This window comes from Melanotaenia boesemani, chromosome 8 (assembly GCF_017639745.1).
Source record: "Melanotaenia boesemani isolate fMelBoe1 chromosome 8, fMelBoe1.pri, whole genome shotgun sequence".
Taxonomy (NCBI): Eukaryota; Metazoa; Chordata; class Actinopteri; order Atheriniformes; family Melanotaeniidae; genus Melanotaenia; species Melanotaenia boesemani.
The window spans coordinates 802,090-813,549 of NC_055689.1; the positions used below are offsets into that span (position 1 = coordinate 802,090).

An 11,460-nucleotide genomic window follows, 5' to 3' on the forward strand; every position below is an offset into this window, starting at 1 on the left:
ACAAAAGGCTGGAAAAATACCTGGTACAAACTAGAAACACCTGGAGGAGCATTGGACAACTAAACAGGTCAGTAACATGACTGGGTATAAAAGCAGCATTTCAGAGAGGCAGAGTCTCTCAGATGGAAAGATGGACAGAGCTTCACCAATCTGAGACAAACTGGATCTAAAACTGTGGAACAATTTCAAAAAAATGTTCCTCAGACTTTGAAGATCCACCATCTACAGTGTAGAATATCATCAGAAGATTCAGAGAATCAGGAGGAATCTCTGTGTGCTGGGGACAAGGCTGGATGCTGGTGATCTTCTGCATTAAAAGCAGACATGATTCTCTACTGGAAACCACTGCATGGACTCAGGAAGAGTTCCAGAAACACTGTCTGTGAACACAGTTCACCCTGAAACCCACAAATGCAGGTTAAAGCTCCATCATGCAGAGAAGAATCCAGATGTAAACAGGATCCAGAACCAGCTTCTTCCGTCTTCTCTGGACCAAAGCTCATTTAAAACGGTCTGAGGCAAAGTGGAAACCTGGATGAAGATGTGAACTAGTTTGTGGAAAGCATTGATGGCGTGTCCTGCAGACTAAAGAGGAGAGGGAGCATCCAGCTTGTTATCAGTGGACAGGTGAAAAGCTGCATCTCTGATGGGATGGGGCTGCATTAGTGCCTATACACAACATCTGGAGCATCATGGAAGCAGAAATCCAGCAACCAAGGCCCAGGACTGTAGAGCAGCTTGAATCCTGCATCCATCACAGCAGCATGGCTTCACAGGAGAAGAGTCCGGCTGCTGAACTGGCCTGCCTGCAGTCCAGGACAGAGCTGGACTTCCTGATGACTTATTCCAGCTTCTTCCTCTCCCTCGCTGTAATGCTGCTGCTACAGCAGACCACATCGTACAGGATGGCTGATGCCACCACAGAGGCCTGAGGCTGCTTGAGGTTGGCGGCGTGCACGCCTCATCAGATCAGCTGTCACAGAAGTCAATCTTGAACCTGATTAAGCCGGACAAGAAGTGTTGGAGTGAAAATTAAGGCTGACACCTTAATAACCCTAAATTTGCTTCCTGGTAAAATGACTAATCAGATGAAGCCGTTAACATGCAGGAGTGTGCTGTGTAGCTGTGAAATATGTCCATTTAAACTTAGTTTTCTAAACCTGAGATCTCCCTATTGGGCGAAATTAAGAGCAGATGGTACCATCCTGGGCCAAATGGGCCGTTCTCATTTTCCATTCAAATAAGTCTCATGGTTATGGAGATATACTCATCACCACTTCTCCAGGAAAAAAACTGACGCAGGAGTAAAGGGTAAAATGTAGCTGCAGCTGTTTCATGGTACGTAAAACAGACAACTATAAACATTAGCTTAAATCAGTTTTATTGGCTCATTATGGCCAAATATGGTTTCTTCTTATAAAAACAAAAAATATATATAAATTACAAGCAGAAAGCAACAGAAATATTTATATACATATATATATATACATCTATATATTGGCATACATATATAGATTCTTAAATAAGTGAACATCTACAATAAACTCAAGGACAAAAACTATGTTACAACCGATCAGGAAGTTATATTTCTGAACACTCAGACAACATTCTTTCAAATATTATACACAAAACTTTCAGCCTAAAAATAGTCAATATGACTGAATATCATCTCCACAGGGAAACAGTCAGTGAAGAATAATTCTATGTTGACTGAAATTTGCTGGGAGAACAAACATCTTACAGGCTGGAATGGTCTCTATGTTAACACAGTGTCTGCATTCGTACCCAGTTCACAACTTCAACTTCTTCATCACTAACATCATGTGATCAGAAGGAAAATGATTATTTTTCTTAAGCCATAATTTGGTCTTAAGTTTTGGGCTCCAGAAGCTTTTTCTGCCTGCATGCAGATTCTCCAGCATCAGTCTTCAGAGCTGTTTACTGAAGGCTCAACCCAAACCGAGTCTGGACTGGTTGGAAAATGCCTCACAGCTCAGAGTGAAGCTGACAGGCCCGAACTTGCTCAGACAGGACTCAGACATCCTGCTCTTCACCAGCTGAAGGAAATCTCATTGCTACAGCTCATTTAAAAAGCTGTGGCTTTAGACACGGGGAACGGAGGGAATCTGCTCGTCTCTTATGAGGACCTCGGCTCTGGTTTGAAGTTTTCTTCGGTGAGAGACGGAACAGAAATCTCTACCTTGTAAACCAAACACCAGGAAAAAAAGAACAGTCCAGAGTCTGTTTCTTGTGTTCAACTTGTATTTTGTCTTTGCGTACTCTTTATGGCGTACTCTTTATGGCGTACTCTTTATGACATACTCTTTATGGCGTACTCTTGATGGCGTACTTTTGATGGCGTACTCTTTATGGCGTACTCTTGATGGCGTACTTTTGATGGCGTACTCTTTATGGCGTGCTTTTGATGGTGTACTCTTTATGGCGTACTCTTGATGGCGTATTCTTGATGGCGTACTCTTGATGGTGTACTCTTGATGGCGTACTCTTGATGGCGTACTTTTGATGGCGTACTCTTTATGTCGTACTCTTTGACGTACTTTTGATGGTGTACTCTTGATGGCTTACTTTTTATGGCGTACTCTTGATGGCGTACTCTTGATGGCGTACTTTTTATGGCGTACTTTTTATGGCGTACTCTTGATGGAGTACTCTTGATGGCGTACTCTTTATGGCGTACTCTTGATGGCGTACTCTTGATGGCGTATTCTTGATGGCGTACTCTTGATGGCGTACTCTTGATGGCGTATTCTTGATGGCGTACTCTTGATGGCATATTCTTGATGGCGTACTCTTGATGGCGTACTCTTGATGGAGTACTCTTGATGGCGTACTCTTTATGGCGTACTCTTGATGGTGTATTCTTGATGGCGTACTCTTGATGGCGTATTCTTGATGGCGTACTCTTGATGGCGTTCTCTTGATGGCGTACTCTTGATGGCGTATTCTTGATGGCGTACTCTTGATGGAGTACTCTTGATGGCGTACTCTTGATGGCGTACTCTTGATGGCGTACTCTTGATGGCGTACTCTTGATGGCGTATTCTTGATGGCGTACTCTTGATGGCGTACTCTTGATGGCGTATTCTTGATGGCGTACTCTTGATGGCGTACTCTTGATGGAGTACTCTTGATGGCGTACTCTTTATGGCGTACTCTTGATGGCGTACTCTTTATGGCGTACTCTTGATGGCGTACTCTTGATGGCATATTCTTGATGGCGTACTCTTGATGGCGTACTCTTGATGGCGTACTCTTTATGGCTTACTCTTTATGGCGTACTTTTGATGGCGTACTCTTTATGGCGTACTCTTGACGGCGTACTCTTTATGGCGTACTCTTGATGGCGTATTCTTGATGGCGTTCTCTTGATGGCGTACTCTTGATGGCGTACTCTTGATGGCGTATTCTTGATGGCGTACTCTTGATGGCGTACTCTTGATGGCGTATTCTTGATGGCGTACTCTTGATGGCGTACTCTTGATGGCGTACTCTTGATGGCGTATTCTTGATGGCGTACTCTTGATGGCGTACTCTTGATGGAGTACTCTTGATGGCGTACTCTTTATGGCGTACTCTTGATGGCGTACTCTTGATGGCATATTCTTGATGGCGTACTCTTGATGGCGTACTCTTGATGGAGTACTCTTGATGGCGTACTCTTTATGGCGTACTCTTGATGATTGCAGCGGGGGCGATCATCATCGTGCTGGACTTGAGAGGATAGTAGCGGCCCCTCCAGGTCTTCCAGAAGATGCCCTGCTTCCTCTGATGCCGCTGTTTGGGAGGAGGGCTCTGGAAGTATCTGCCATTTAGGTTGGAACGACCACAGTTACTGAACCACCAACCACCTGGAAGGATGGGAGATCTGGTTAGCTCCTGCGCTGTTGTTGGACCACGTATGAAGAGACAATGACCGTAACTCACCAGAGAGGTGTTTGGCACAGCTGATGTCTGCTTTCCGGTCATTGTCCTGGTCACGGGTGGAAAACGGCAGACCAGGAGCGGCATCGATCCCCAAGGAACTCTCCAGGGTACTAAAAGTGCCGGCATCCTGAACCAAGAGCGAATAGTTGCTTACTTTTTCACCCAGTTGGAAGGGAAGTTGGATGGAGGCTAATTCTTCTGCCCAGTCTGAGAGCTTGATGTTGAGGATGTAGCCGCCATCTTTAGCAATAGAGTAGATGTTTTCCAGGCCCAACCAGAATTCTCCTGCAGAAAAACACAAGAAGAGAAGAAATATAAGAAAACCGTACATCCCGTATCTGCCTGGACGGCCGACACCAGGTAGTGAGAGTGAAATAAAACTCTTAAGTGCTTTTACCATTGAGGCTGCCAAAGCCTTTCTCGTAAGCCTGCCACAGCTGGTCAAAGTCCACTGAGCCATCTTGGCGCCTTTGGATGACCGTCCATCCACCATCTGGAGAGAAAGACGCAAGAGAGGCCGATCAGAAAATGACTTCATAGAGCAAAACAGCGGCTTGAAAATCAGAAATGTTTCATCACTTACCGGCCGTCATCTCACAGAAGACATTAAAAGGTTCTGAGTCAACCGGCTGGATAATGTAGACGCCGCTGGTGGTCTCGCCTCTCAGAAACAGCTGGTGACAGTCTGCTGCCATCTCTGAAAGGAGAACAGAGGGAGAACACCGTCATGATGGCCTTTCCTCTGCAAGCTGAGGCTTAAACTGCACTCGTCTTGCTGAAATAAAACAAGTCTGAAATCAGCTCCGGTTCGGAGGTGATGGCAGATTTCTGAACTTGTTTACCCCACCAAAGCTTTTCATAAGCAGGTCATTGAGAGTGAAGGAACGCCTCATGAACCGGCCTGTTTGCAGAATAAGACTGTCACCCCAAGGCAGTAAAGCAAAGCTTATCTCAGTAAGTCAGGAGATAGAAATGTTCACCTCATAATGCCTTTGACCCAGCTTCAAAAAGCCTTTTGTTGTTCTGAATGCGACCTTTCTCCCAGTTCCCAAGCAGAATTCCCTCTTCCCAGCTGCTCTGCCTTCCAAGCACTACGACCCTTTACATTCCTCAACCACCCCCCCCCCCCCCCCCCCCCCCTTTCCATTTAGCTTGTCACACCTCCCTCACGTGTACAGCAGCCAGCTGGTGACGTAGCTGTGCATGGCTGCTGCATGGCTGCTGCGTGGCTGCTGTGTGGCTGCTGCATGCGTGGGGAGTGTAGGGGGAGGGGGGTTGTTTTGTTATGAAGAGAGCTGGTAATGACACATAGCGGGGACTCCAGATGGCATCTTTGTTTTTAATATTTTGCTCTTCTTCTTTTAAAAAAGGTGCTGTTCAGTTGTTTTTAGCTCATCTGTTTATGAGTCGGGGTGATAAACTCTTGATGGCTGGTCTGGAGTCGAGGGTTCTCCTGAACTTTGGCACACTTCATCATTACAACGAGAAGGACGGAGGCGAGGTCTGTGCACAGGGATGGGGGAGGAGAAGATGACTACAAAAGAGGGACGTCTGGCTGGCTGATCTAGGGGAAAGGTTATTCATTCAAGAGGGACGTGCAAATGTTTGTTTTACACAAACAAAAAAGTAGGATGTGGCCAAATAAAGGGGCGAGGAGGGGAGCGTCTTCTAAGTAGTGGGCATCTGTACAGAGTCCACAGATAAATTTAGAGCATCTTTCTGCCCGGTTTCCCTAATCTTGGCTCAGATTCAAGGTTTATCTGCAAAAACATTGCATATGAGATGTTTTCCTCCTCCAGGGTCTCCAACTTCCACACACAACTTATGAGGGTGAATAATCTGTTTAAGTTGTGTGACTCTGAAAGAAGACCAGAAAACTTTCTCAGGGTTGAAAACTTGCCAGAGAAATTTGTTCTTTTCTTTCCTCTCAAGTCTCCAGACCTGCTGATGTCAGAGCTTTGTGATATTATTGTGATTGTCACCGGCTTACTGAACCCATGTTGCCTCAGACATGTTCACCTCTCACCCAGAACTTTGGATGTCTCATTATCATGATTTTATCTATTTATAATCTAGAATTGACTTAATGGCAGCATATTTGAGTAAATAGTCATTTCATTCTCTTTTTAGATCTCGTTTGAGAGTAAACTGCTACAAAACAAGGCTAAAATGTGTTGATCTGGATCCAGTCCTGTGCAGTCTGGATGAAAGCAGTTATTCATACTGGTCCATTCTAGTCAGAGCAGCTGCATGACTGGCTGCACATTCACAGCCTGACATGGTTCCTTAAGTCACCCAGTTTCTTCTTTCAGTTAATGGGAGATATTTTACTCTCAGGGCTGATAATTTAGATGATCTAGGAACATGTTCAGTGTTTACAGCCTGTTAGGTGATGAATATCCACTGAAAGGCGATTCTAAATGTCCACCTGTTGCTTTTTCTGGCGCCACTCAGAGCAAAGCCCAACAGATCCATTCCTTGATTGTAATTGTTGGTGATGTAAGCTTCTTTATGGCCTCACTTAACAGATGGTTCCCCACGTTTGGCGTCAGATTTTGTACAGTCGACTTAAGTCGGTGCCTGGAGAGGATTTGGAGCTTGTGCAGCTTTACTTACCGACTGGAGAGTCGTGTTGCTCGGCGACGCCGCTCTGCGTGGGCCCCTCCGCGCTGCTGCTCCGCCACGGAGGCCTCTGTCTAGACTGCTGGATCTGAGGAGGATGCAAGACAGAAATTAGACGTCAGAAAATATGAAAAAGCAGAAAAACTGACTTCCACATAATGATCGAGCCGATAGGGAATCAGAAAGTGGGTGCGGACTCTTACCTGGCTCTGCAGAGTCCTGATTCGCACATTTTGCTTGTCAAGCTTCTCCTGCTGATGTCTGATGCGCTCCATCAGATCATCGACGCGTCTGCCCTGAGCCTCCAGCATGAGCTGACAGAAAAACAAAGTTTTTTTTCACATTATTTGACGCATTGACGCACGGTAAACAAAAAGCCCGAGACGGACCACAGACACAGTTTGACTAATATTTGCCCTCCCCAACCGGCCCTGGGGTAGTTATGTAACCCTTTCACAGCATGAGATTTTCCATCCCACTATAAAACATTTTATGCAAACATACTGAGCTGCCCCCCCCCCGTCACCTGGCTCTTCGAGCCATAATATTATCCAGCTTGTTGAATGTCACAGCTGTGAAGAATTATTCACACATTCTTGCAGCTGAAGCTTGCAGAAGCCTTTGTCTGGCAGGCTTTAGGTTTTCCTTGCACGTACTGCACGCTCTCTTTTCATGGCTGTAAGTTGTGAACACCCTCACTCCACCCACTGCTCACCCTCTGTGCATGTTGATTTAGTGTCCAGAGAAACGGCTTCACCATAAACAGCTAGCATCCATTCATACTGAAATCTGGCCAAATGCAACACTTTGTATTTTGAAAAAGTCTGTGAACATCCTGCACTATGACTTGCATTAGAGTGGAAAGTTGTTTGTGATGTTTTACCGTCACCTCCTCATCTGGACCTATCTGCTGTCAATCAGCCCACAGAAACAAACACTTTCATGCTCACCTGGATGATGTGCACATCACTGTTGTTCTTGGCACCAGAGTTCATGTCAGGCCGTGCAGCGTCTCCCTGCAGCATGCTGTCCACCCTCTGCTCCAGCCGGCTCATTCTCTCATTCACGGTCCTCCTGTCGTGCTGCACCTCCTCTGCTTTCTCCCTCAGCTCGGCTGTGACGTTCAGCAGATGACCCTCACGCTCCTCCAGCCCCTGGGCCCGAGCCTTCAGGGCCTCTCCCTCCGCTCGCAGCCTCTGGCTTTCCTTCCCCAGCTCGGTCACAGTGCGGTTGAACACTTTGAGCTTGGTGAAAATGTCCCTCATCTGGACTTTGGTTTTGTCCACATGCTCCTTCAATCCCTGGCCCAGTTGCAGCAGGCCGTGGGCTATGACATTAACATCGTCCCACGCTGCGAACTGGACGCGCTTCTCCTTGGCACCAGAAGGTGAAGCCCCTTTCCTCTCCAGAGGGAAACCTGTGGCCATGAGGGCCACCAGGCACAAGGTCACAGTTGCCAGTGTTGTGTTCATTGCTGCTGTCCTAAACTGATGAAGTCTTGTTGCGTGCAGTGTCCTGCCCCGTCTTCTTCAGTAGGAGCTTAGAGCTCAGGCTCCTGGATGAACAGGCGCAGCTCTACGACTTTATAGTTTCACAGCCTTCCAGTCTGAGCGGTAAGCTGCGTGCCATTGGCCGGCCGAGCAGGGGGAGGGGTGCGCTTACTCTCAGGTTTCTGTTCCTCCTCCACCTCTCTGTTCATGTCTGAGGCGGAGGAGGGATGTGATATAACAGAAATCTGTCTCTAATCTCTCCCCATGTAAGCAGCTGATTTCCCTGCTGTAAAACACTTATTTACAGGTGTTTCTGAAACTATGCTCAGCTCAAAATGTGTTTGTTAACAGGCAAGATAAGCCCTCCATCAGGACGGGAACATCAGGGAACAAAAGGAAGAGCAACCTCTCTTACCAGCACTGTAAGAAATGTCAGAAAATAGACTTATGGAAGTGAAAATACTAATCAGTGGAAGATGACGCCGTTACAAGTCACGGACGTCTGGGTGGAGAATGTCCCGCCTTATTTTGACACCTAAAAGTTCACACCAAGAAAGATTTTTCTTTCCTTTTTTAACAAATGGCTGAGGTGACAGGTAATAATAATCCAACAATAGTGAAATGGTCCAAATGGTACAGTTAAACCTACATCTGGCATTACATACCCAAACCAAGAGGTGGAGGTGGTTCAGACAGGGTTTTTCTACTTTCTTTAAAATAAATTCATTAAAGTCACTGAAATATTGCTGTAACAAAGGGCAGAGTAAGAATTTACAGGGTTACTCGATTAGTTTGTACTTTCAAAAATTTATTACATATCTCACAGCTTGTGAGCAGAAAATATAGATTTATGATTTATAACCACAAATTATTTTACAAGACAAAGTCGGAGAAGTGTGGATAAACTGCACCGCGAAGCGCAGCAAACGGTCATAAAATGGACTAACCAGGTAGAAAAGAGCCTCTAAAAGGTTTTTATAAGATTATTTCCCAGTATATTGCACCATCAAATGCTCATAAATGCCAGAAAAGAGGGAAAAGTCTCTGACTCGGTCATCTTCCTGCAGGGGCGTGTCCAGAGGGGTGGCCCGGGGGGGCACGGGCCACCCCTCCAGTTAGGCTGGCCACCCCAAGTGCCCCCCCGCCGAAACTTTGACGATGAAAGTCAGTGACATTTCGTATGATAGCGTCTTCACAGTGAAGCTCCGAAATCGGAGGGTACCTGAATGCAGCACTTGCTACAGCCTCTCAGTATCCACCTGCAAAGGGAGGAGACACCAGCGCAGCAAACGGCAGTAATCGATATTGGTAAAAGATAAGAAGACTCGACTGTAAATAAATATCCCGGTAAGTAATATGAAGTTTCTTATAAAGGTGAGTGAAATTTTAATATCATGTAACAAGTAACCCTGAAGAATTCTCTGCAGACAGTAGTAGCCTACAGAATATCCGAGTCACAAATTGCTGTATGGAGGTGCAGATTTGGTTGCAGGTGATACTTAATGTCACTTACTTTGTGCCTAAATGTCACCATACCAACCCAACCGTATTTTTTGTCGAATATGTTCGTCTTTATACACCTATATTATAAGGCAACATACATGGTCTAGCTAGCTAGCTAATTCGTCAGATAACTTTTCTAGTTTTTTTTTTTTTTTTTTTTTTTTTTTTTTTTTAAGATTAGCATGCAATTATCTCATGACGTGACTGCCATGCTCATAGCTCATAGCAGGGATGTTTATATCCTCCAAGTTTTGGAATTTTCGCTGCTTCAACACGTGGATCATTTACAGGCTTGTGCAGAACTGGCTGTTGGGGAGATCTATTTGATCTGAATTAGGTATATTTGGGCAGGAAATGCCTAAAACCTGCATATCATCTCTTGAGAAACAGTACTGGACCTTAGTCAAAATTATCAAGAAAGTTGTTGTTTGTGACAGACATTTTTGCTTTATTTCTTCAGGGTCAGCCAGTAGACAGGGAAAGAAATTGAAAAATGAAAAGGTCTCAAAATATTGAGAGTTTCTTTGTCAAGAAGACAAAAGTACAGCTGGAGGCAGAGAGTAAGGACAGTGAGAGAGAGACTGTGCAGCAGTTGTCATCCACAGTGAGTTCTGCAGATCAAGGTATGTGTGGGAATGGAACAAAAAAATAAATGTGAGGAAGGGATGATTGTATTGTCCATAATTTAACCCACCAGATTACATAACCACAGGCAGAAATGGTATTAATTAGGAATGAAAATGTATTCATCTTGGCTGTATGATTTTAAAAAGGATGACAGTGAGGTATTTACTTCCAGTAAAAGATTTTAAATATTTATCTCAGGATCTGTAAGGGAGGATGCCACTGAGGAAGAAAATGAAGACCCATCACTCCTGTATTCACCAAGCAAAGGTATGTATTATTGTACATAATTGTAAAGCAAAATGAAATGATGCTTTAAAAAACATCCTCTTTTTTATGTAATGTAATATTTTGCTATTATTCCAGGTACCACTTCACATGTTTATCATCACCCAGGTCATCAGAATGTGGCACCTTGTGAGACTACATCTTCTGCATCATGTACTACACAGGGACATCCTCATGGTATTTAACCCTCAATCCTACTTTTAGATAAACATATTGAAGGCATATATATTATGCCTTTTTTATGCCATTATATATATATATATATATATATATATATATATATATATATATATATATATATATAAATATATATGGGTGTAACGGTTCACAAAAGTCACGGTTCGGTACGTACCTCGGTATAAGGGTCACGGTTCGGTACGGGTTCGGTACAACGGAACCATCTCTACATCTCAGAGCTCCTGATCAGTTTTTATCAGTTGTTCAGCACCTTGGGCAATCTGTTGATTGTTGTTAAGTGTGCTATATAAGTAAACATGAACTTGTACTTGAAAGCTTATAAAAACTAAATAATGATTCTGGGTAGTTTGCATTATATAGAAAATATTCTGTATTATTGATCATGTCTCTTGTGCAAGTGTTGTTATATATTCAAAACAATTCTTCACTGATTTAAATGGAATCTCTCGTCCCTAGATATATCTCAACATCCGGCAGATGGACCCAGACAGCCACACTTGAAGGTATTTCCTTGAACAGTACATGGTGAAAAGAAGAGGGCCTTCAACAAGACATGGTATTCACAGCACAAATGGCTTGAATATTCACAAAGTCGGGACTCTGTCTGGCGTATCAACCTGTTCTAAGTCTCTGATATATAGCAAGCTGATTCTGATGTTTAAGCTTGTTTGTTTTATTTTTTTTATTTTTTTTTCTTGTGTGTCAAAATCTCCACTGCCCAGTTTGTGAAAAATGTTTGCTTTTTGTTAAGGTTTTGCATAGGCATTGGAAAAAATGTTATATTAGCCAA

At 44.2% G+C, this 11,460-nt stretch overlaps 2 protein-coding genes across 5 annotated transcripts; both read right to left on the bottom strand.

The window, feature by feature from the left end:
- Positions 1-1,364: 1,364 nt before the first annotated feature.
- LOC121643949 (golgin subfamily A member 6-like protein 22) lies at positions 1,365-3,631 on the bottom strand. Of its 4 annotated transcripts, none has more exons than XM_041991589.1 (2): positions 2,818-3,631; positions 1,365-2,539 (listed from the first exon to the last, which is right to left on the bottom strand). In XM_041991589.1, exons 1-2 carry the CDS (start codon positions 3,226-3,228, stop codon positions 2,438-2,440), a joined length of 513 nt encoding a protein of 170 aa, XP_041847523.1. In that variant the 5' UTR covers positions 3,229-3,631; the 3' UTR covers positions 1,365-2,437. The 4 variants fall into 4 exon arrangements, with proteins under 4 accessions (XP_041847523.1, XP_041847522.1, XP_041847521.1 ...); XM_041991588.1 differs by having other exon boundaries at positions 2,916-3,630; XM_041991587.1 differs by having other exon boundaries at positions 1,365-2,273; positions 2,594-3,395.
- On the bottom strand, positions 3,485-8,135 carry angptl4 (angiopoietin-like 4). Its single transcript, XM_041991584.1, has 7 exons — positions 7,518-8,135; positions 6,771-6,881; positions 6,562-6,655; positions 4,529-4,642; positions 4,343-4,438; positions 3,946-4,230; positions 3,485-3,869 (listed from the first exon to the last, which is right to left on the bottom strand). Exons 1-7 carry the CDS (start codon positions 8,037-8,039, stop codon positions 3,682-3,684), a joined length of 1,410 nt encoding a protein of 469 aa, XP_041847518.1. The 5' UTR covers positions 8,040-8,135; the 3' UTR covers positions 3,485-3,681.
- Between the last annotated feature and the right edge of the window lie 3,325 nt (positions 8,136-11,460).